Raw genomic sequence first — 26515 nt, 5'->3', positions numbered from 1 at the left:
AGACTTCCACCTGAGTGTGACACACCTTCTTACACATGCTGATCTGCATGACGGCGTAGCCAATCAGAGCCTCCCTCAGATCCCTGTCCTTCTGCTCCTTGAAGCGCTGCATGTCCACCCACGCACCCTTCACGTACTCCCTGCACACACACACACACACACACACACACACACACACACACACACACACACACACACACACACACTATATTACATACTTTATCAATGAGTTGTTTTCAGCATGTAGTCTATCTATCTAGGTATTTCTGCATGGTTTAACACGAGGGACTCACTCGCACTCCACTGTTTTCTCTGTGACCGTCTCCTCTCCCTGGACGATCTGCTCCTCTAGTAGGCTGAGTTTAGCCTCCCTCTGCTCTGGTGTCTCCTGACCAAACAGCTTGTTGGTCATTCCTTTGAAGGAGAACGTCCGTACCATCTGAGGACGGACAGACAGAGAATGGAGGGGCATTACTAGCCTGGTGGTCTTGTCAATTCAAGAAGTACACTGAAATGACAGATTCTCTCCTATGCTTTTCAATGAGGAAAATGTGGAATTGGAATTTGATTTACTTTCTGAATTGAAATGGAATTCACCACAGGCCTGCTGTTGGTCCAGTCTGTTGATGCTTCGGCCTCTCTGTGTTTGTTGTCATGACAAACATGCATGGCATGCAATAGAAGAGTCTGGGACTACAGTAGAGCCTGGGACTACAGTAGAGTCTGGGACTACAGTAGAGCCTGGGACTACAGTTGAGCCTGGGACTACAGTAGAGTCTGGGACTACAGTAGAGTCTGGGACTACAGTAGAGTCTGGGACATGTCCTTATATAGAGGGGTTTGAAGAAGACATGAAGTCAAAGATGGGACCAGGCTAGGGCTTTACATGTCCTTATACTATAGGAGGGTTTGAAAAATACATGTAGTCAAAGATTCTGAGAGGACTTGACAAACAAGACCTCTTGGGCCTTGCCAAGGCTCTTGAGACCTATACTGTACCAATATTGGAAAGACAAGAGCTTGCCTCTTACAAGAGATCACCATCTCAGTTGGAGTCCTCTAGTTTTCCTATAACGGGATACAAACAGTAGATAAACTAGACCTCTGCCTAAACCTACGGCTTTCTTCATTGTCCCTGAGGGGATCGATAAAGTTGTATTGAATTGAATACCCCAGTGGCCAGCTCCTCCCGTTGCTGCTTCTTGGAGATGAGGTCTGAGGAGGCCGTCTCCAGCTCATACTGGGTCAGCTCGTGTTTCCTACACACAGCCCTGTAGGAAACAGACAGCAGCAGCTTTACAGGAGGCCCATACAATGTCACAACACCATACAGCATTACTTCCTGGGACACAAGTTGTACCAGGCCCGTTTAGAGGAGATATTTTTACACTGTCAGAACCTTCTACTTGGTGCATTACCCTCTTTACCTGACTAAGGGGACAGGGTTCTGGAATCCCTTCACAAAATATGATTCATTGGTTGGTTGATTGATTGATTGATTAGCAATAATGTGCAATAGGACCAACCTTAAGGCTTCGGCATAGAAAAGGTATTCCTTCAGTTGGTCTGCGTAGCGCTCCTCTTCCTCCAAGATATCATCTACTGACGCAGCATAGCTGTGGACAAAATGACAGATTGATTGATTTTATTAGCCAGTTAAACAAATATATACTTATTTTCATTGTAGTTCCTAAATTGATTGATGTGTGCACTCTGCATTAGAATACCAGGCTGATTTTATTTGCCAGTTAAAAAATATATAATTATTTCCATTGTCTTCCCTATTTTCCATTGTGGTTCCTAAATTGCAGGTTGTGTGCCATCTACATTAGAATAGCAGGCTCAGCACAGGTTAGATAAAACAGCTGTTGGCGGATGGAGAGTACTCACGCATCCATATGGTGTCCAGCACTCTGTAGACCGTCTCCCATCTCCTTCTCTAAGGCACTCCACTCACTGTCACACAAACAGTCAGATCAGTCAGACCGTCTCCCATCTCCTTCTCTAAGGCACTCCACTCACTGTCACACAAACAGACAGATCAGTCAGACCGTCTCCCATCTCCTTCTCTAAGGCACTCCACTCACTGTCACACAAACAGTCAGATCAGTCAGACCGTCTCCCATCTCCTTCTCTAAGGCACTCCACTCACTGTCACACAAACAGTCAGATCAGTCAGACCGTCTCTCATCTCCTTCTCTAAGGCACTCCACTCACTGACACACAAACAGTCAGACCGTCTCACATCTCCTTCTCTAAGGCACTCCACTCACTGTCACACAAACAGTCAGACCGTCTCCCATCTCCTTCTCTAAGGCACTCCACTCACTGTCACACAAACAGTCAGATCAGTCAGACCGTCTCCCATCTCCTTCTCTAAGGCACTCCACTCACTGTCACACAAACAGTCAGATCAGTCAGACCGTCTCCCATCTCCTTCTCTAAGGCACTCCACTCACTGACACACAAACAGTCAGACCGTCTCCCATCTCCTTCTCTAAGGCACTCCACTCACTGACACACAAACAGACCGTCTCCCATCTCCTTCTCTAAGGCACTCCACTCACTGACACACAATCAGACCGTCTCCCATCTCCTTCTCTAAGACACTCCACTCACTGTCACACAAACAGTCAGATCAGTTAGACCGTCTCTCATCTCCTTCTCTAAGGCACTCCACTCACTGTCACACAAACAGTCAGATCAGTTAGACCGTCTCCCATCTCCTTCTCTAAGGCACTCCACTCACTGTCACACAAACAGTCAGATCAGTCAGACCGTCTCCTTCTCTAAGGCACTCCACTCACTGTCACACAAACAGTCAGATCAGTCAGACCGTCTCCCATCTCCTTCTCTAAGGCACTCCACTCACTGACACACAAACAGTCAGACCGTCTCCCATCTCCTTCTCTAAGGCACTCCACTCACTGACACACAATCAGACCGTCTCCCATCTCCTTCTCTAAGGCACTCCACTCACTGTCACACAAACAGTCAGACCGTCTCCCATCTCCTTCTCTAAGGCACTCCACTCACTGACACACAAACAGTCAGATCAGTCAGACCGTCTCCCATCTCCTTCTCTAAGGCACTCCACTCACTGACACACAAACAGCCAGATCAGTTAGACCGTCTCCCATCTCCTTCTCTAAGGCACTCCACTCACTGACACACAAACAGTCAGACCGTCTCCCATCTCCTTCTCTAAGACACTCCACTCACTGACACACAAACAGTCAGACCGTCTCCCATCTCCTTCTCTAAGGCACTCCACTCACTGTCACACAAACAGTCAGACCGTCTCCCATCTCCTTCTCTAAGGCACTCCACTCACTGACACACAAACAGTCAGATCAGTCAGACCGTCTCCCATCTCCTTCTCTAAGGCACTCCACTCACTGTCACACAAACAGTCAGATCAGTTAGACCGTCTCCCATCTCCTTCTCTAAGGCACTCCACTCACTGTCACACAAACAGTCAGTCCGTCTCCCATCTCCTTCTCTAAGGCACTCCAATCACTGTCACACAAACAGACAGATCAGTCAGACCGTCTCTCATCTCCATCTCTAAGGCACTCCACTCACTGACACACAAACAGTCAGATCAGTCAGACCGTCTCCCATCTCCTTCTCTAAGGCACTCCACTCACTGACACACAAACAGTCAGACCGTCTCCCATCTCCTTCTCTAAGGCACTCCACTCACTGACACACAAACAGTCAGACCGTCTCCCATCTCCTTCTCTAAGGCACTCCACTCACTGACACACAAACAGTCAGATCAGTCAGACCGTCTCCCATCTCCTTCTCTAAGGCACTCCACTCACTGTCACACAAACAGTCAGACCGTCTCCCATCTCCTTCTCTAAGGCACTCCACTCCCTGTCACACAAACAGTCAGACCGTCTCCCATCGCCTTCTCTAAGGCACTCCACTCACTGTCACACAAACAGTCAGACCGTCTCCCATCTCCTTCTCTAAGGCACTCCACTCACTGTCACACAAACAGTCAGACCGTCTCCCATCTCCTTCTCTAAGGCACTCCACTCACTGACACACAAACAGTCAGACCGTCTCCCATCTCCTTCTCTAAGGCACTCCACTCACTGTCACACAAACAGTCAGACCAGTTAGACCGTCTCCCATCTCCTTCTCTAAGGCACTCCACTCACTGTCACACAAACAGTCAGACCGTCTCCCATCTCCTTCTCTAAGACACTCCACTCACTGACACACAAACAGTCAGACCGTCTCCCATCTCCTTCTCTAAGGCACTCCACTCACTGTCACACAAACAGTCAGACCGTCTCCCATCTCCTTCTCTAAGGCACTCCACTCACTGTCACACAAACAGTCAGATCAGTTAGACCGTCTCCCATCTCCTTCTCTAAGGCACTCCACTCACTGTCACACAAACAGTCAGTCCGTCTCCCATCTCCTTCTCTAAGGCACTCCAATCACTGTCACACAAACAGACAGATCAGTCAGACCGTCTCTCATCTCCATCTCTAAGGCACTCCACTCACTGACACACAAACAGTCAGATCAGTCAGACCGTCTCCCATCTCCTTCTCTAAGGCACTCCACTCACTGACACACAAACAGTCAGACCGTCTCCCATCTCCTTCTCTAAGGCACTCCACTCACTGACACACAAACAGTCAGACCGTCTCCCATCTCCTTCTCTAAGGCACTCCACTCACTGTCACACAAACAGTCAGACCGTCTCCCATCTCCTTCTCTAAGGCACTCCACTCACTGTCACACAAACAGACAGATCAGTCAGACCGTCTCCCATCTCCTTCTCTAAGGCACTCCACTCACTGTCACACAAACAGTCAGACCGTCTCCCATCTCCTTCTCTAAGGCACTCCACTCACTGACACACAAACAGTCAGACCGTCTCCCATCTCCTTCTCTAAGGCACTCCACTCACTGACACACAAACAGTCAGACCGTCTCCCATCTCCTTCTCTAAGGCACTCCACTCACTGACACACAAACAGTCAGATCAGTCAGACCGTCTCCCATCTCCTTCTCTAAGGCACTCCACTCACTGTCACACAAACAGTCAGACCGTCTCCCATCTCCTTCTCTAAGGCACTCCACTCCCTGTCACACAAACAGTCAGACCGTCTCCCATCGCCTTCTCTAAGGCACTCCACTCACTGTCACACAAACAGTCAGACCGTCTCCCATCTCCTTCTCTAAGGCACTCCACTCACTGTCACACAAACAGTCAGACCGTCTCCCATCTCCTTCTCTAAGGCACTCCACTCACTGACACACAAACAGTCAGACCGTCTCCCATCTCCTTCTCTAAGGCACTCCACTCACTGTCACACAAACAGTCAGACCAGTTAGACCGTCTCCCATCTCCTTCTCTAAGGCACTCCACTCACTGACACACAAACAGTCAGACCGTCTCACATCTCCTTCTCTAAGGCACTCCACTCACTGACACACAAACAGTCAGACCGTCTCCCATCTCCTTCTCTAAGGCACTCCACTCACTGACACACAAACAGTCAGACCGTCTCCCATCTCCTTCTCTAAGGCACTCCACTCACTGTCACACAAACAGTCAGACCAGTTAGACCGTCTCCCATCTCCTTCTCTAAGGCACTCCACTCACTTACACACAAACAGTCAGACCGTCTCACATCTCCTTCTCTAAGGCACTCCACTCACTGTCACACAAACAGTCAGACCAGTTAGACCGTCTCCCATCTCCTTCTCTAAGGCACTCCACTCACTGTCACACAAACAGTCAGACCGTCTCCCATCTCCTTCTCTAAGGCACTCCACTCACTGTCACACAAACAGTCAGACCAGTTAGACCGTCTCCCATCTCCTTCTCTAAGGCACTCCACTCACTGTCACACAAACAGTCAGACCAGTTAGACCGTCTCCCATCTCCTTCTCTAAGGCACTCCACTCACTGACACACAAACAGTCAGACCGTCTCACATCTCCTTCTCTAAGGCACTCCACTCACTGACACACAAACAGTCAGACCGTCTCCCATCTCCTTCTCTAAGGCACTCCACTCACTGACACACAAACAGTCAGACCGTCTCCCATCTCCTTCTCTAAGGCACTCCACTCACTGTCACACAAACAGTCAGACCAGTTAGACCGTCTCCCATCTCCTTCTCTAAGGCACTCCACTCACTGACACACAAACAGTCAGACCGTCTCACATCTCCTTCTTTAAGGCACTCCACTCACTGTCACACAAACAGTCAGACCAGTTAGACCGTCTCCCATCTCCTTCTCTAAGGCACTCCACTCACTGACACACAAACAGTCAGACCGTCTCCCATCTCCTTCTCTAAGGCACTCCACTCACTGTCACACAAACAGTCAGACCGTCTCCCATCTCCTTCTCTAAGGCACTCCACTCACTGACACACAAACAGTCAGATCAGTCAGACCGTCTCCCATCTCCTTCTCTAAGGCACTCCACTCACTGACACACAAACAGTCAGACCGTCTCCCATCTCCTTCTCTAAGACACTCCACTCACTGACACACAAACAGTCAGACCGTCTCCCATCTCCTTCTCTAAGGCACTCCACTCACTGACACACAAACAGTCAGACCGTCTCCCATCTCCTTCTCTAAGGCACTCCACTCACTGTCACACAAACAGTCAGACCGTCTCCCATCTCCTTCTCTAAGGCACTCCACTCACTGACACACAAACAGTCAGACCGTCTCCCATCTCCTTCTCTAAGACACTCCACTCACTGACACACAAACAGTCAGACCGTCTCCCATCTCCTTCTCTAAGGCACTCCACTCACTGACACACAAACAGTCAGATCAGTCAGACCGTCTCCCATCTCCTTCTCTAAGGCACTCCACTCACTGTCACACAAACAGTCAGATCAGTTAGACCGTCTCCCATCTCCTTCTCTAAGGCACTCCACTCACTGTCACACAAACAGTCAGATCAGTCAGACCGTCTCCCATCTCCTTCTCTAAGGCACTCCACTCACTGTCACACAAACAGTCAGATCAGTCAGACCGTCTCCCATCTCCTTCTCTAAGGCACTCCACTCACTGACACACAAACAGTCAGACCGTCTCCCATCTCCTTCTCTAAGGCACTCCACTCACTGTCACACAAACAGACAGATCAGTCAGACCGTCTCCCATCTCCTTCTCTAAGGCACTCCACTCACTGTCACACAAACAGACAGATCAGTCAGACCGTCTCCCATCTCCTTCTCTAAGGCACTCCACTCACTGTCACACAAACAGTCAGATCAGTCAGACCGTCTCCCATCTCCTTCTCTAAGGCACTCCACTCACTGTCACACAAACAGTCAGATCAGTCAGACCGTCTCCCATCTCCTTCTCTAAGGCACTCCACTCACTGTCACACAAACAGACAGATCAGTCAGACCGTCTCCCATCTCCTTCTCTAAGGCACTCCACTCACTGTCACACAAACAGTCAGATCAGTCAGACCGTCTCCCATCTCCTTCTCTAAGGCACTCCACTCACTGTCACACAAACAGTCAGATCAGTCAGACCGTCTCTCATCTCCTTCTCTAAGGCACTCCACTCACTGACACACAAACAGTCAGACCGTCTCACATCTCCTTCTCTAAGGCACTCCACTCACTGTCACACAAACAGTCAGACCGTCTCCCATCTCCTTCTCTAAGGCACTCCACTCACTGTCACACAAACAGTCAGATCAGTCAGACCGTCTCCCATCTCCTTCTCTAAGGCACTCCACTCACTGTCACACAAACAGTCAGATCAGTCAGACCGTCTCCCATCTCCTTCTCTAAGGCACTCCACTCACTGACACACAAACAGTCAGACCGTCTCCCATCTCCTTCTCTAAGGCACTCCACTCACTGACACACAAACAGACCGTCTCCCATCTCCTTCTCTAAGGCACTCCACTCACTGACACACAATCAGACCGTCTCCCATCTCCTTCTCTAAGACACTCCACTCACTGTCACACAAACAGTCAGATCAGTTAGACCGTCTCTCATCTCCTTCTCTAAGGCACTCCACTCACTGTCACACAAACAGTCAGATCAGTTAGACCGTCTCCCATCTCCTTCTCTAAGGCACTCCACTCACTGTCACACAAACAGTCAGATCAGTCAGACCGTCTCCTTCTCTAAGGCACTCCACTCACTGTCACACAAACAGTCAGATCAGTCAGACCGTCTCCCATCTCCTTCTCTAAGGCACTCCACTCACTGACACACAAACAGTCAGACCGTCTCCCATCTCCTTCTCTAAGGCACTCCACTCACTGACACACAAACAGTCAGACCGTCTCCCATCTCCTTCTCTAAGGCACTCCACTCACTGTCACACAAACAGACAGATCAGTCAGACCGTCTCCCATCTCCTTCTCTAAGGCACTCCACTCACTGACACACAAACAGCCAGACCAGTTAGACCGTCTCCCATCTCCTTCTCTAAGGCACTCCACTCACTGACACACAAACAGTCAGACCGTCTCCCATCTCCTTCTCTAAGACACTCCACTCACTGACACACAAACAGTCAGACCGTCTCCCATCTCCTTCTCTAAGGCACTCCACTCACTGTCACACAAACAGTCAGACCGTCTCCCATCTCCTTCTCTAAGGCACTCCACTCACTGACACACAAACAGTCAGATCAGTCAGACCGTCTCCCATCTCCTTCTCTAAGGCACTCCACTCACTGTCACACAAACAGTCAGATCAGTTAGACCGTCTCCCATCTCCTTCTCTAAGGCACTCCACTCACTGTCACACAAACAGTCAGTCCGTCTCCCATCTCCTTCTCTAAGGCACTCCAATCACTGTCACACAAACAGACAGATCAGTCAGACCGTCTCTCATCTCCATCTCTAAGGCACTCCACTCACTGACACACAAACAGTCAGATCAGTCAGACCGTCTCCCATCTCCTTCTCTAAGGCACTCCACTCACTGACACACAAACAGTCAGACCGTCTCCCATCTCCTTCTCTAAGGCACTCCACTCACTGACACACAAACAGTCAGACCGTCTCCCATCTCCTTCTCTAAGGCACTCCACTCACTGACACACAAACAGTCAGACCGTCTCCCATCTCCTTCTCTAAGGCACTCCACTCACTGTCACACAAACAGACAGATCAGTCAGACCGTCTCCCATCTCCTTCTCTAAGGCACTCCACTCACTGACACACAAACAGTCAGACCGTCTCCCATCTCCTTCTCTAAGGCACTCCACTCACTGACACACAAACAGTCAGATCAGTCAGACCGTCTCCCATCTCCTTCTCTAAGGCACTCCACTCCCTGTCACACAAACAGTCAGACCGTCTCCCATCGCCTTCTCTAAGGCACTCCACTCACTGTCACACAAACAGTCAGACCGTCTCCCATCTCCTTCTCTAAGGCACTCCACTCACTGTCACACAAACAGTCAGACCGTCTCCCATCTCCTTCTCTAAGGCACTCCACTCACTGACACACAAACAGTCAGACCGTCTCCCATCTCCTTCTCTAAGGCACTCCACTCACTGTCACACAAACAGTCAGACCAGTTAGACCGTCTCCCATCTCCTTCTCTAAGGCACTCCACTCACTGACACACAAACAGTCAGACCGTCTCACATCTCCTTCTCTAAGGCACTCCACTCACTGACACACAAACAGTCAGACCGTCTCCCATCTCCTTCTCTAAGGCACTCCACTCACTGACACACAAACAGTCAGACCGTCTCCCATCTCCTTCTCTAAGGCACTCCACTCACTGTCACACAAACAGTCAGACCAGTTAGACCGTCTCCCATCTCCTTCTCTAAGGCACTCCACTCACTTACACACAAACAGTCAGACCGTCTCACATCTCCTTCTCTAAGGCACTCCACTCACTGTCACACAAACAGTCAGACCAGTTAGACCGTCTCCCATCTCCTTCTCTAAGGCACTCCACTCACTGTCACACAAACAGTCAGACCGTCTCCCATCTCCTTCTCTAAGGCACTCCACTCACTGTCACACAAACAGTCAGACCAGTTAGACCGTCTCCCATCTCCTTCTCTAAGGCACTCCACTCACTGTCACACAAACAGTCAGACCAGTTAGACCGTCTCCCATCTCCTTCTCTAAGGCACTCCACTCACTGACACACAAACAGTCAGACCGTCTCACATCTCCTTCTCTAAGGCACTCCACTCACTGACACACAAACAGTCAGACCGTCTCCCATCTCCTTCTCTAAGGCACTCCACTCACTGACACACAAACAGTCAGACCGTCTCCCATCTCCTTCTCTAAGGCACTCCACTCACTGTCACACAAACAGTCAGACCAGTTAGACCGTCTCCCATCTCCTTCTCTAAGGCACTCCACTCACTGACACACAAACAGTCAGACCGTCTCACATCTCCTTCTTTAAGGCACTCCACTCACTGTCACACAAACAGTCAGACCAGTTAGACCGTCTCCCATCTCCTTCTCTAAGGCACTCCACTCACTGACACACAAACAGTCAGACCGTCTCCCATCTCCTTCTCTAAGGCACTCCACTCACTGACACACAAACAGTCAGACCGTCTCCCATCTCCTTCTCTAAGACACTCCACTCACTGACACACAAACAGTCAGACCGTCTCCCATCTCCTTCTCTAAGGCACTCCACTCACTGACACACAAACAGTCAGATCAGTCAGACCGTCTCCCATCTCCTTCTCTAAGGCACTCCACTCACTGTCACACAAACAGTCAGATCAGTTAGACCGTCTCCCATCTCCTTCTCTAAGGCACTCCACTCACTGTCACACAAACAGTCAGATCAGTCAGACCGTCTCCCATCTCCTCCTCTAAGGCACTCCACTCACTGTCACACAAACAGTCAGATCAGTCAGACCGTCTCCCATCTCCTTCTCTAAGGCACTCCACTCACTGACACACAAACAGTCAGACCGTCTCCCATCTCCTTCTCTAAGGCACTCCACTCACTGACACACAAACAGACCGTCTCCCATCTCCTTCTCTAAGGCACTCCACTCACTGTCACACAAACAGTCAGACCGTCTCCCATCTCCTTCTCTAAGGCACTCCACTCACTGACACACAAACAGTCAGACCGTCTCCCATCTCCTTCTCTAAGGCACTCCACTCACTGTCACACAAACAGTCAGACCAGTTAGACCGTCTCCCATCTCCTTCTCTAAGGCACTCCACTCACTTACACACAAACAGTCAGACCGTCTCACATCTCCTTCTCTAAGGCACTCCACTCACTGTCACACAAACAGTCAGACCAGTTAGACCGTCTCCCATCTCCTTCTCTAAGGCACTCCACTCACTGTCACACAAACAGTCAGACCGTCTCCCATCTCCTTCTCTAAGGCACTCCACTCACTGTCACACAAACAGTCAGACCAGTTAGACCGTCTCCCATCTCCTTCTCTAAGGCACTCCACTCACTGTCACACAAACAGTCAGACCAGTTAGACCGTCTCCCATCTCCTTCTCTAAGGCACTCCACTCACTGACACACAAACAGTCAGACCGTCTCACATCTCCTTCTCTAAGGCACTCCACTCACTGACACACAAACAGTCAGACCGTCTCCCATCTCCTTCTCTAAGGCACTCCACTCACTGACACACAAACAGTCAGACCGTCTCCCATCTCCTTCTCTAAGGCACTCCACTCACTGTCACACAAACAGTCAGACCAGTTAGACCGTCTCCCATCTCCTTCTCTAAGGCACTCCACTCACTGACACACAAACAGTCAGACCGTCTCACATCTCCTTCTTTAAGGCACTCCACTCACTGTCACACAAACAGTCAGACCAGTTAGACCGTCTCCCATCTCCTTCTCTAAGGCACTCCACTCACTGACACACAAACAGTCAGACCGTCTCCCATCTCCTTCTCTAAGGCACTCCACTCACTGTCACACAAACAGTCAGATCAGTCAGACCGTCTCCCATCTCCTTCTCTAAGGCACTCCACTCACTGTCACACAAACAGTCAGATCAGTTAGACCGTCTCCCATCTCCTTCTCTAAGGCACTCCACTCACTGACACACAAACAGTCAGACCGTCTCCCATCTCCTTCTCTAAGACACTCCACTCACTGACACACAAACAGTCAGACCGTCTCCCATCTCCTTCTCTAAGGCACTCCACTCACTGTCACACAAACAGTCAGATCAGTCAGACCGTCTCCCATCTCCTTCTCTAAGGCACTCCACTCACTGTCACACAAACAGTCAGATCAGTTAGACCGTCTCCCATCTCCTTCTCTAAGGCACTCCACTCACTGTCACACAAACAGTCAGATCAGTCAGACCGTCTCCCATCTCCTTCTCTAAGGCACTCCACTCACTGTCACACAAACAGTCAGATCAGTCAGACCGTCTCCCATCTCCTTCTCTAAGGCACTCCACTCACTGACACACAAACAGTCAGACCGTCTCCCATCTCCTTCTCTAAGGCACTCCACTCACTGTCACACAAACAGACAGATCAGTCAGACCGTCTCCCATCTCCTTCTCTAAGGCACTCCACTCACTGTCACACAAACAGACAGATCAGTCAGACCGTCTCCCATCTCCTTCTCTAAGGCACTCCACTCACTGTCACACAAACAGTCAGATCAGTCAGACCGTCTCCCATCTCCTTCTCTAAGGCACTCCACTCACTGTCACACAAACAGTCAGATCAGTCAGACCGTCTCCCATCTCCTTCTCTAAGGCACTCCACTCACTGTCACACAAACAGTCAGATCAGTCAGACCGTCTCCCATCTCCTTCTCTAAGGCACTCCACTCACTGACACACAAACAGTCAGACCGTCTCCCATCTCCTTCTCTAAGGCACTCCACTCACTGACACACAAACAGACCGTCTCCCATCTCCTTCTCTAAGGCACTCCACTCACTGACACACAAACAGACCGTCTCCCATCTCCTTCTCTAAGGCACTCCACTCACTGTCACACAAACAGTCAGACCGTCTCCCATCTCCTTCTCTAAGGCACTCCACTCACTGACACACAAACAGTCAGACCGTCTCCCATCTCCTTCTCTAAGGCACTCCACTCACTGTCACACAAACAGTCAGACCAGTTAGACCGTCTCCCATCTCCTTCTCTAAGGCACTCCACTCACTTACACACAAACAGTCAGACCGTCTCACATCTCCTTCTCTAAGGCACTCCACTCACTGTCACACAAACAGTCAGACCAGTTAGACCGTCTCCCATCTCCTTCTCTAAGGCACTCCACTCACTGTCACACAAACAGTCAGACCGTCTCCCATCTCCTTCTCTAAGGCACTCCACTCACTGTCACACAAACAGTCAGACCAGTTAGACCGTCTCCCATCTCCTTCTCTAAGGCACTCCACTCACTGTCACACAAACAGTCAGACCAGTTAGACCGTCTCCCATCTCCTTCTCTAAGGCACTCCACTCACTGACACACAAACAGTCAGACCGTCTCACATCTCCTTCTCTAAGGCACTCCACTCACTGACACACAAACAGTCAGACCGTCTCCCATCTCCTTCTCTAAGGCACTCCACTCACTGACACACAAACAGTCAGACCGTCTCCCATCTCCTTCTCTAAGGCACTCCACTCACTGTCACACAAACAGTCAGACCAGTTAGACCGTCTCCCATCTCCTTCTCTAAGGCACTCCACTCACTGACACACAAACAGTCAGACCGTCTCACATCTCCTTCTTTAAGGCACTCCACTCACTGTCACACAAACAGTCAGACCAGTTAGACCGTCTCCCATCTCCTTCTCTAAGGCACTCCACTCACTGACACACAAACAGTCAGACCGTCTCCCATCTCCTTCTCTAAGGCACTCCACTCACTGTCACACAAACAGTCAGATCAGTCAGACCGTCTCCCATCTCCTTCTCTAAGGCACTCCACTCACTGTCACACAAACAGTCAGATCAGTTAGACCGTCTCCCATCTCCTTCTCTAAGGCACTCCACTCACTGACACACAAACAGTCAGACCGTCTCCCATCTCCTTCTCTAAGACACTCCACTCACTGACACACAAACAGTCAGACCGTCTCCCATCTCCTTCTCTAAGGCACTCCACTCACTGTCACACAAACAGTCAGATCAGTCAGACCGTCTCCCATCTCCTTCTCTAAGGCACTCCACTCACTGTCACACAAACAGTCAGATCAGTTAGACCGTCTCCCATCTCCTTCTCTAAGGCACTCCACTCACTGTCACACAAACAGTCAGATCAGTCAGACCGTCTCCCATCTCCTTCTCTAAGGCACTCCACTCACTGTCACACAAACAGTCAGATCAGTCAGACCGTCTCCCATCTCCTTCTCTAAGGCACTCCACTCACTGACACACAAACAGTCAGACCGTCTCCCATCTCCTTCTCTAAGACACTCCACTCACTGTCACACAAACAGACAGATCAGTCAGACCGTCTCCCATCTCCTTCTCTAAGGCACTCCACTCACTGTCACACAAACAGACAGATCAGTCAGACCGTCTCCCATCTCCTTCTCTAAGGCACTCCACTCACTGTCACACAAACAGTCAGATCAGTCAGACCGTCTCCCATCTCCTTCTCTAAGGCACTCCACTCACTGTCACACAAACAGTCAGATCAGTCAGACCGTCTCCCATCTCCTTCTCTAAGGCACTCCACTCACTGACACACAAACAGTCAGACCGTCTCACATCTCCTTCTCTAAGGCACTCCACTCACTGACACACAAACAGTCAGACCGTCTCCCATCTCCTTCTCTAAGGCACTCCACTCACTGACACACAAACAGTCAGACCGTCTCCCATCTCCTTCTCTAAGGCACTCCACTCACTGTCACACAAACAGTCAGACCAGTTAGACCGTCTCCCATCTCCTTCTCTAAGGCACTCCACTCACTTACACACAAACAGTCAGACCGTCTCACATCTCCTTCTCTAAGGCACTCCACTCACTGTCACACAAACAGTCAGACCAGTTAGACCGTCTCCCATCTCCTTCTCTAAGGCACTCCACTCACTGTCACACAAACAGTCAGACCGTCTCCCATCTCCTTCTCTAAGGCACTCCACTCACTGTCACACAAACAGTCAGACCAGTTAGACCGTCTCCCATCTCCTTCTCTAAGGCACTCCACTCACTGTCACACAAACAGTCAGACCAGTTAGACCGTCTCCCATCTCCTTCTCTAAGGCACTCCACTCACTGACACACAAACAGTCAGACCGTCTCACATCTCCTTCTCTAAGGCACTCCACTCACTGACACACAAACAGTCAGACCGTCTCCCATCTCCTTCTCTAAGGCACTCCACTCACTGACACACAAACAGTCAGACCGTCTCCCATCTCCTTCTCTAAGGCACTCCACTCACTGTCACACAAACAGTCAGACCAGTTAGACCGTCTCCCATCTCCTTCTCTAAGGCACTCCACTCACTGACACACAAACAGTCAGACCGTCTCCCATCTCCTTCTCTAAGGCACTCCACTCACTGACACACAAACAGTCAGACCGTCTCCCATCTCCTTCTCTAAGACACTCCACTCACTGACACACAAACAGTCAGACCGTCTCCCATCTCCTTCTCTAAGGCACTCCACTCACTGACACACAAACAGTCAGATCAGTCAGACCGTCTCCCATCTCCTTCTCTAAGGCACTCCACTCACTGTCACACAAACAGTCAGATCAGTTAGACCGTCTCCCATCTCCTTCTCTAAGGCACTCCACTCACTGTCACACAAACAGTCAGATCAGTCAGACCGTCTCCCATCTCCTTCTCTAAGGCACTCCACTCACTGTCACACAAACAGTCAGATCAGTCAGACCGTCTCCCATCTCCTTCTCTAAGGCACTCCACTCACTGACACACAAACAGTCAGACCGTCTCCCATCTCCTTCTCTAAGGCACTCCACTCACTGACACACAAACAGACCGTCTCCCATCTCCTTCTCTAAGGCACTCCACTCACTGTCACACAAACAGTCAGACCGTCTCCCATCTCCTTCTCTAAGGCACTCCACTCACTGACACACAAACAGTCAGACCGTCTCCCATCTCCTTCTCTAAGGCACTCCACTCACTGTCACACAAACAGTCAGACCAGTTAGACCGTCTCCCATCTCCTTCTCTAAGGCACTCCACTCACTTACACACAAACAGTCAGACCGTCTCACATCTCCTTCTCTAAGGCACTCCACTCACTGTCACACAAACAGTCAGACCAGTTAGACCGTCTCCCATCTCCTTCTCTAAGGCACTCCACTCACTGTCACACAAACAGTCAGACCGTCTCCCATCTCCTTCTCTAAGGCACTCCACTCACTGTCACACAAACAGTCAGACCAGTTAGACCGTCTCCCATCTCCTTCTCTAAGGCACTCCACTCACTGTCACACAAACAGTCAGACCAGTTAGACCGTCTCCCATCTCCTTCTCTAAGGCACTCCACTCACTGACACACAAACAGTCAGACCGTCTCACATCTCCTTCTCTAAGGCACTCCACTCACTGACACACAAACAGTCAGACCGTCTCCCATCTCCTTCTCTAAGGCACTCCACTCACTGACACACAAACAGTCAGACCGTCTCCCATCTCCTTCTCTAAGGCACTCCACTCACTGTCACACAAACAGTCAGACCAGTTAGACCGTCTCCCATCTCCTTCTCTAAGGCACTCCACTCACTGACACACAAACAGTCAGACCGTCTCACATCTCCTTCTTTAAGGCACTCCACTCACTGTCACACAAACAGTCAGACCAGTTAGACCGTCTCCCATCTCCTTCTCTAAGGCACTCCACTCACTGACACACAAACAGTCAGACCGTCTCCCATCTCCTTCTCTAAGGCACTCCACTCACTGTCACACAAACAGTCAGATCAGTCAGACCGTCTCCCATCTCCTTCTCTAAGGCACTCCACTCACTGTCACACAAACAGTCAGACCAGTTAGACCGTCTCCCATCTCCTTCTCTAAGGCACTCCACTCACTTACACACAAACAGTCAGACCGTCTCACATCTCCTTCTCTAAGGCACTCCACTCACTGTCACACAAACAGTCAGACCAGTTAGACCGTCTCCCATCTCCTTCTCTAAGGCACTCCACTCACTGTCACACAAACAGTCAGACCGTCTCCCATCTCCTTCTCTAAGGCACTCCACTCACTGTCACACAAACAGTCAGACCAGTTAGACCGTCTCCCATCTCCTTCTCTAAGGCACTCCACTCACTGTCACACAAACAGTCAGACCAGTTAGACCGTCTCCCATCTCCTTCTCTAAGGCACTCCACTCACTGACACACAAACAGTCAGACCGTCTCACATCTCCTTCTCTAAGGCACTCCACTCACTGACACACAAACAGTCAGACCGTCTCCCATCTCCTTCTCTAAGGCACTCCACTCACTGACACACAAACAGTCAGACCGTCTCCCATCTCCTTCTCTAAGGCACTCCACTCACTGTCACACAAACAGTCAGACCAGTTAGACCGTCTCCCATCTCCTTCTCTAAGGCACTCCACTCACTGACACACAAACAGTCAGACCGTCTCCCATCTCCTTCTCTAAGGCACTCCACTCACTGACACACAAACAGTCAGACCGTCTCCCATCTCCTTCTCTAAGACACTCCACTCACTGACACACAAACAGTCAGACCGTCTCCCATCTCCTTCTCTAAGGCACTCCACTCACTGACACACAAACAGTCAGATCAGTCAGACCGTCTCCCATCTCCTTCTCTAAGGCACTCCACTCACTGTCACACAAACAGTCAGATCAGTTAGACCGTCTCCCATCTCCTTCTCTAAGGCACTCCACTCACTGTCACACAAACAGTCAGATCAGTCAGACCGTCTCCCATCTCCTTCTCTAAGGCACTCCACTCACTGTCACACAAACAGTCAGATCAGTCAGACCGTCTCCCATCTCCTTCTCTAAGGCACTCCACTCACTGACACACAAACAGTCAGACCGTCTCCCATCTCCTTCTCTAAGGCACTCCACTCACTGACACACAAACAGACCGTCTCCCATCTCCTTCTCTAAGGCACTCCACTCACTGTCACACAAACAGTCAGACCGTCTCCCATCTCCTTCTCTAAGGCACTCCACTCACTGACACACAAACAGTCAGACCGTCTCCCATCTCCTTCTCTAAGGCACTCCACTCACTGTCACACAAACAGTCAGACCAGTTAGACCGTCTCCCATCTCCTTCTCTAAGGCACTCCACTCACTTACACACAAACAGTCAGACCGTCTCACATCTCCTTCTCTAAGGCACTCCACTCACTGTCACACAAACAGTCAGACCAGTTAGACCGTCTCCCATCTCCTTCTCTAAGGCACTCCACTCACTGTCACACAAACAGTCAGACCGTCTCCCATCTCCTTCTCTAAGGCACTCCACTCACTGTCACACAAACAGTCAGACCAGTTAGACCGTCTCCCATCTCCTTCTCTAAGGCACTCCACTCACTGTCACACAAACAGTCAGACCAGTTAGACCGTCTCCCATCTCCTTCTCTAAGGCACTCCACTCACTGACACACAAACAGTCAGACCGTCTCACATCTCCTTCTCTAAGGCACTCCACTCACTGACACACAAACAGTCAGACCGTCTCCCATCTCCTTCTCTAAGGCACTCCACTCACTGACACACAAACAGTCAGACCGTCTCCCATCTCCTTCTCTAAGGCACTCCACTCACTGTCACACAAACAGTCAGACCAGTTAGACCGTCTCCCATCTCCTTCTCTAAGGCACTCCACTCACTGACACACAAACAGTCAGACCGTCTCACATCTCCTTCTTTAAGGCACTCCACTCACTGTCACACAAACAGTCAGACCAGTTAGACCGTCTCCCATCTCCTTCTCTAAGGCACTCCACTCACTGACACACAAACAGTCAGACCGTCTCCCATCTCCTTCTCTAAGGCACTCCACTCACTGTCACACAAACAGTCAGATCAGTCAGACCGTCTCCCATCTCCTTCTCTAAGGCACTCCACTCACTGTCACACAAACAGTCAGATCAGTTAGACCGTCTCCCATCTCCTTCTCTAAGGCACTCCACTCACTGACACACAAACAGTCAGACCGTCTCCCATCTCCTTCTCTAAGACACTCCACTCACTGACACACAAACAGTCAGACCGTCTCCCATCTCCTTCTCTAAGGCACTCCACTCACTGTCACACAAACAGTCAGATCAGTCAGACCGTCTCCCATCTCCTTCTCTAAGGCACTCCACTCACTGTCACACAAACAGTCAGATCAGTTAGACCGTCTCCCATCTCCTTCTCTAAGGCACTCCACTCACTGTCACACAAACAGTCAGATCAGTCAGACCGTCTCCCATCTCCTTCTCTAAGGCACTCCACTCACTGTCACACAAACAGTCAGATCAGTCAGACCGTCTCCCATCTCCTTCTCTAAGGCACTCCACTCACTGACACACAAACAGTCAGACCGTCTCCCATCTCCTTCTCTAAGGCACTCCACTCACTGTCACACAAACAGACAGATCAGTCAGACCGTCTCCCATCTCCTTCTCTAAGGCACTCCACTCACTGTCACACAAACAGACAGATCAGTCAGACCGTCTCCCATCTCCTTCTCTAAGGCACTCCACTCACTGTCACACAAACAGTCAGATCAGTCAGACCGTCTCCCATCTCCTTCTCTAAGGCACTCCACTCACTGTCACACAAACAGTCAGATCAGTCAGACCGTCTCCCATCTCCTTCTCTAAGGCACTCCACTCACTGTCACACAAACAGTCAGATCAGTCAGACCGTCTCCCATCTCCTTCTCTAAGGCACTCCACTCACTGACACACAAACAGTCAGACCGTCTCCCATCTCCTTCTCTAAGGCACTCCACTCACTGTCACACAAACAGTCAGACCGTCTCCCATCTCCTTCTCTAAGGCATTCCACTCACTGACACACAAACAGTCAGATCAGTCAGACCGTCTCCCATCTCCTTCTCTAAGGCACTCCACTCACTGACACACAAACAGTCAGACCGTCTCCCATCTCCTTCTCTAAGGCACTCCACTCACTGTCACACAAACAGTCAGATCAGTCAGACCGTCTCCCATCTCCTTCTCTAAGGCACTCCACTCACTGTCACACAAACAGACAGATCAGTCAGACCGTCTCACATCTCCTTCTCTAAGGCACTCCACTCACTGACACACAAACAGTCAGACCGTCTCCCATCTCCTTCTCTAAGGCACTCCACTCACTGACACACAAACAGTCAGACCGTCTCCCATCTCCTTCTCTAAGGCACTCCACTCACTGTCACACAAACAGTCAGACCAGTTAGACCGTCTCCCATCTCCTTCTCTAAGGCACTCCACTCACTGACACACAAACAGTCAGACCGTCTCACATCTCCTTCTCTAAGGCACTCCACTCACTGTCACACAAACAGTCAGACCAGTTAGACCGTCTCCCATCTCCTTCTCTAAGGCACTCCACTCACTGACACACAAACAGTCAGACCGTCTCCCATCTCCTTCTCTAAGACACTCCACTCACTGACACACAAACAGTCAGACCGTCTCCCATCTCCTTCTCTAAGGCACTCCACTCACTGACACACAAACAGTCAGATCAGTCAGACCGTCTCCCATCTCCTTCTCTAAGGCACTCCACTCACTGTCACACAAACAGTCAGATCAGTTAGACCGTCTCCCATCTCCTTCTCTAAGGCACTCCACTCACTGTCACACAAACAGTCAGATCAGTCAGACCGTCTCCCATCTCCTTCTCTAAGGCACTCCACTCACTGTCACACAAACAGTCAGATCAGTCAGACCGTCTCCCATCTCCTTCTCTAAGGCACTCCACTCACTGACACACAAACAGTCAGACCGTCTCCCATCTCCTTCTCTAAGGCACTCCACTCACTGTCACACAAACAGACAGATCAGTCAGACCGTCTCACATCTCCTTCTCTAAGGCACTCCACTCACTGTCACACAAACAGACAGATCAGTCAGACCGTCTCCCATCTCCTTCTCTAAGGCACTCCACTCACTGTCACACAAACAGTCAGATCAGTCAGACCGTCTCCCATCTCCTTCTCTAAGGCACTCCACTCACTGTCACACAAACAGTCAGATCAGTCAGACCGTCTCCCATCTCCTTCTCTAAGGCACTCCACTCACTGTCACACAAACAGTCAGATCAGTCAGACCGTCTCCCATCTCCTTCTCTAAGGCACTCCACTCACTGACACACAAACAGTCAGACCGTCTCCCATCTCCTTCTCTAAGGCACTCCACTCACTGACAAACAAACAGACCGTCTCCCATCTCCTTCTCTAAGGCACTCCACTCACTGTCACACAAACAGTCAGACCGTCTCCCATCTCCTTCTCTAAGGCACTCCACTCACTGACACACAAACACTCAGATCAGTCAGACCGTCTCCCATCTCCTTCTCTAAGGCACTCCACTCACTGTCACACAAACAGTCAGACCGTCTCCCATCTCCTTCTCTAAGGCACTCCACTCACTGACACACAAACAGTCAGATCAGTCAGACCGTCTCCCATCTCCTTCTCTAAGGCACTCCACTCACTGACACACAAACAGTCAGACCGTCTCCCATCTCCTTCTCTAAGGCACTCCACTCACTGTCACACAAACAGTCAGATCAGTCAGACCGTCTCCCATCTCCTTCTCTAAGGCACTCCACTCACTGTCACACAAACAGACAGATCAGTCAGACCGTCTCTCATCTCCTTCTCTAAGGCACTCCACTCACTGACACACAAACAGTCAGATCAGTCAGACCGTCTCCCATCTCCTTCTCTAAGGCACTCCACTCACTGACACACAAACAGTCAGACCGTCTCCCATCTCCTTCTCTAAGGCACTCCACTCACTGTCACACAAACAGTCAGACCGTCTCCCATCTCCTTCTCTAAGGCACTCCACTCACTGTCACACAAACAGTCAGACCGTCTCCCATCTCCTTCTCTAAGGCACTCCACTCACTGACACACAAACAGTCAGACCGTCTCCCATCTCCTTCTCTAAGGCACTCCACTCACTGACACACAAACAGTCAGATCAGTCAGACCGTCTCCCATCTCCTTCTCTAAGGCACTCCACTCACTGACACACAAACAGACCGTCTCCCATCTCCTTCTCTAAGACACTCCACTCACTGACACACAAACAGTCAGACCGTCTCCCATCTCCTTCTCTAAGGCACTCCACTCACTGACACACAAACAGTCAGACCGTCTCCCATCTCCTTCTCTAAGGCACTCCACTCACTGTCACACAAACAGTCAGATCAGTCAGAGAATCCCACAACAATATCATATCAGTCTTTCTTCAATATCCAAATACAACATGTTTTATTGTTAGTGTTAAGTGCCTTGCTCAAGGGCACATCGACAGATTTTTCACCTACTCGGCTCGGTTGCTGGCCCAACACTCTTAACCACTGGCTACCTGCTGACTAGTACTCTTACCTGAACACTCTTCCGTAGTTCCCATGGACTTTGTATACGCCGTAGAGCCTGTCTGCTACTCTCTGGAGAATGAAACGTGACTTGTTAAATGTATACCAAGAGGTGAGCGCTAAATAAAAGGAGATGTTGTTCCAACGATATAACTTTAGACTAATGAGAGGAGCAGAGTGACTGTGGATCTAAAGCATCTGATAAATGGTATATTATTATATGACTTACTGCTCTGACTCTGAGCAGCTGGGAGGTGAGAGCCTGAAGCTCATCGCTGTAGTGTTTCATCTCTGTGAACCGCCTAGATAGAGGAAGACAAATGGAAACCTTAACATACCTTTACACAACTTCACCTTTACACAACTTCAAATGTACACGACTTCAAATGTACACGACTTCAAATGTACACGACTTCAAATGTACACGACTTTACCCGACTTCCACAAATTTAACTTTATACAACTTAACACCATTTCTTCTTTACACAAATTCAACCTTACTCGACTTCAACTTAACACGGCTTCAAATTAACACGACTAACTTTACACCTCTAACTTAACTCAACTTTAAGTAAAATGTATGTAATACATGTATAATGCCACTAGGTGTCTGACAACTCTTGGTTTTAAATGGGAAAGATTGATTTACTTGTCAGGGTTCTTCACCCTGAAAGTTGCGCTCAGAGCTTTAATCCTGGAGTCTGCCTAGAAAAAACACACACAATTTAATTAGAATGCAATTATAAACCAAACAACCAATGTGTACCACTGGATGTACCACTGGATGTACCACTGGATGTACCACTGGATGTACCACTGGATGTACCACTAGGTGTACCACTGGATGTACCACTGGATGTACCACTGGATGTACCACTAGGTGTACCACTGGATGTACCACTGGATGTACCACTGGATGTACCACTGGATGTACCACTGGATGTACCACTAGGTGTACCACTGGATGCACCACTGGATGTACCACTGGATGTACCACTGGATGTACCATACCACTGTATGTACCACTAGGTGTACCACTGGATGTACCACTGGATGTACCACTAGGTGTACCACTGGATGCACCACTAGGTGTACCACTGGATGTACCACTGGATGTACCACTGGATGTACCACTAGGTGTACCACTGGATGTACCACTGGATGTACCACTGGATGTACCACTAGGTGTACCACTGGATGTACCACTGGATGTACCACTAGGTGTACCACTGGATGTACCACTGGATGTACCACTAGGTGTACCACTGGGTGTACCACTAGGTGTACCACTGGATGTACCACTAGGTGTACCACTGGATGTACCACTAGATGTACCACTGGATGTACCACTAGGTGTACCACTGGATGTACCACTGGATGTACCACTGGGTGTACCACTGGGTGTACCACTGGATGTACCACTGGATGCACCACTGGATGTACCACTGGATGGATCAAAATAGATTCAATCCGGTTTTTATTTTATTTTCTTAGGATCCCCATTAGCGGTTGCTCATCCAGCAGCTACTCTTCCTGGGGTCCACACAGAACATGATGTAATACAGAACATCAATAGACGGGAACAGCTCAAGGACACAACTCCTTTTAATAAGTGGTAGTAACTGAGTAAAGATCATATAGGGGTAAAAGATAGACATTCATGAAGTAAAAAAAGGCCTCTGAGGTACCTTGGCTTGGAACCCTGTCTCATACACCACCTCCTTCCACCTGTGTTCCTGGGAGAGGAGGAGAGGAAATGAAAAGTTTTAAAAAGTAGAGTACAAATAAATAAATACAAATGTATGTTGAATCTCTCCAAAACATTCCAATACAACGTCAACGTGATGGAGTGAGCTGATAGGCTATCGTACCTCAGTCAGGAAGTGGTATAGGATTTGGTCATTGGACAGAACCGAATGGGAGGCCACGCGAAGTAGGAAGTTCTCCAGACCAATCCTGCGCCTCTCTACAAAGTCTGGGTCCATGTTGTCTGCAGACAGCTTGTGCCAAACAAACTCTGCCTGTAGAAATCAGACAATGGTTATTACGCAAAGATATATAATAACATTTATTGAATATTATATATAAAATAAAATAAATAAAAAGTGTTCTATTCTATTAAATTCTGTGGGTATTAAGGCCCAAACACTGCAGTGTGGTGCTTGGGACTACTAGGTATAGATGTGGCCATCAAGTTTGAATTTAGCTCACCCTCTTCTCTGGCAAAGGCGGCACCACGATAAATGGATAGGTGACTAACAAATAGTTCCGGAGAATCTCAAATTCACTGTATCTCCTCCAGAGAGAGTCAGGGGCTGGGTTATGGCCTTCTGTTATTGCATCTATGGGTCTGAAAGAAGAAACATCAACATCTAGATCAGATCAGAAAAATCCAGGTTCAAGAGCGTCATTGTACCGAGAACATGTTTTCATTTGGGAGCAAGGCTATTTTTTGCATGAGCTTCATTTTTCAACGGGGTCCCACTCGCTCACCGAGTTTCTATGAGGTATACTGTGAATATCTCTTGCATGTTCACTGTATTTTTCCCAGTTCTTTTCTCTGCCTCGGCCACACTGATCTCCATTCTCCGCAGCAGACTGGATCCTTCCTCCACCATCTGTACAAACAGAGTGCATGGGAGAAATAGGCAGTGATTAGTGAATAGAGAGTTAGAGCAGTGTTTCCCAAACTCGGTCCTGGGGCCCCACGAGGGTGCACGTTTTGGTTTATTCCCTATCTCTAACAGCTGATTCAAATAATCAAATATTGATGATGAATTGGTTGGATGGGGGGCAGGACCAAGTTTGAGAAACCCTGCTCTAGAGGACTGAATATGAATAGAACAGAATATCAATAGATTTAGATTGTTCTTATCCTTTGCCAATTATTGGACCTATTTGGAAATGTTCTAGTAATAAACACATACGTGTCTATAGACGTCCATGTGTCATAATACCGTGACGTCATTCGCTGGATGCTGCGAGTGGACCAATAACGTGCCGAATAGCTTCTGGCCACGTAGCACAGATCAGATCTGGTTTTATTTTGGATAGATAGGTCTTTCAATCTTCAAAACACTCATAGTGTGTGCAGTATTGTTACAAACAAGGTTATATTGTAGCCAAAAGCAGTGCATAGTTACAATGTATCGCGTGGCCTGCCTGATGTCCCGACGGCTACATCTGTATGGTCGAACCAGGATGTTCTATTTCTGTATGCATCCATCCAGTCCTTTGCCGTGGACAAAGGACAATAGTTCGTTCGCAAAGAGACAATTTACAGACACAGACAAAACCTAGAAATGATTGCGTTACTACCGTGTTATTCTTGTTATTCTCCAACTCTGTGTTAGTAAATTCATCTCCTCCAATCGGCGCTGACTCTTTATTTCCAGCATCCGCCATCCTTCTTTCCAGCTGTGTTATGCAAACAAGATAAAGCGATTCTGGGTCACGTGATTTTATATCTTTCAAAATAAGAGTCCTGTCCTGTAAACTGTAGAAGATCAGAATCACCTTTAATCGCCAAATACATTTGTATATAAAGGAATTTTACTTGGTGAAATGGTGCTGCCACAATAAACAGAATATACAGGAAGATAAACCTGATATACAGACAACATACTGTACGTAGAAGCAGAGCTGATAAACAGGATACAGACAACATACTGTGCGTAGAAGCAGAGCTGATAAACAGGATACAGACAACATACTGTGCGTAGAAGCAGAGCTGATAAACAGGATACAGACAACATACTGTGCGTAGAAGCAGAGCTGATAAACAGGATACAGAGGACATACTGTACGTAGAAGCAGAGCTGATAAACAGGATACAGATAACATACTGTACGTAGAAGCAGAGCTGATAAACAGGATACAGACAACATACTGTACGTAGAAGCAGAGCTGATAAACAGGATACAGACAACATACTGTACATAGAAGCAGAGCTGATAAACAGGATACAGACAACATACTGTACATAGAA

The 26515-nt window shown here is 49.1% G+C and overlaps 1 protein-coding gene across 1 annotated transcript in view; it reads right to left on the bottom strand.

Annotated features, from left to right (window-relative positions):
- LOC129846009 (sorting nexin-4-like) overlaps positions 1–25994 on the bottom strand; it is a 28419-nt gene extending 2425 nt beyond the window's left edge. The window contains exons 1-13 of the mRNA XM_055914005.1: positions 25846–25994; positions 25021–25145; positions 24739–24877; positions 24399–24548; positions 24216–24263; positions 23177–23232; positions 22757–22829; positions 22538–22599; positions 1891–1956; positions 1527–1616; positions 1172–1271; positions 294–439; positions 26–140 (exon numbers count right to left, since the gene is read on the bottom strand). Coding sequence (XP_055769980.1) covers positions 26–140; positions 294–439; positions 1172–1271; positions 1527–1616; positions 1891–1956; positions 22538–22599; positions 22757–22829; positions 23177–23232; positions 24216–24263; positions 24399–24548; positions 24739–24877; positions 25021–25145; positions 25846–25932 — 1257 coding nt within the window. The 5' untranslated portion in view covers positions 25933–25994. The remainder of the gene's footprint in view (positions 1–25; positions 141–293; positions 440–1171; positions 1272–1526; positions 1617–1890; positions 1957–22537; positions 22600–22756; positions 22830–23176; positions 23233–24215; positions 24264–24398; positions 24549–24738; positions 24878–25020; positions 25146–25845) is intronic.
- Positions 25995–26515: the final 521 nt, after the last annotated feature.

This window comes from Salvelinus fontinalis, unplaced genomic scaffold (assembly GCF_029448725.1).
Source record: "Salvelinus fontinalis isolate EN_2023a unplaced genomic scaffold, ASM2944872v1 scaffold_0427, whole genome shotgun sequence".
Lineage (NCBI taxonomy): Eukaryota > Metazoa > Chordata > Actinopteri > Salmoniformes > Salmonidae > Salvelinus > Salvelinus fontinalis.
This window is presented reverse-complemented; position numbering and strand designations above follow the sequence as displayed.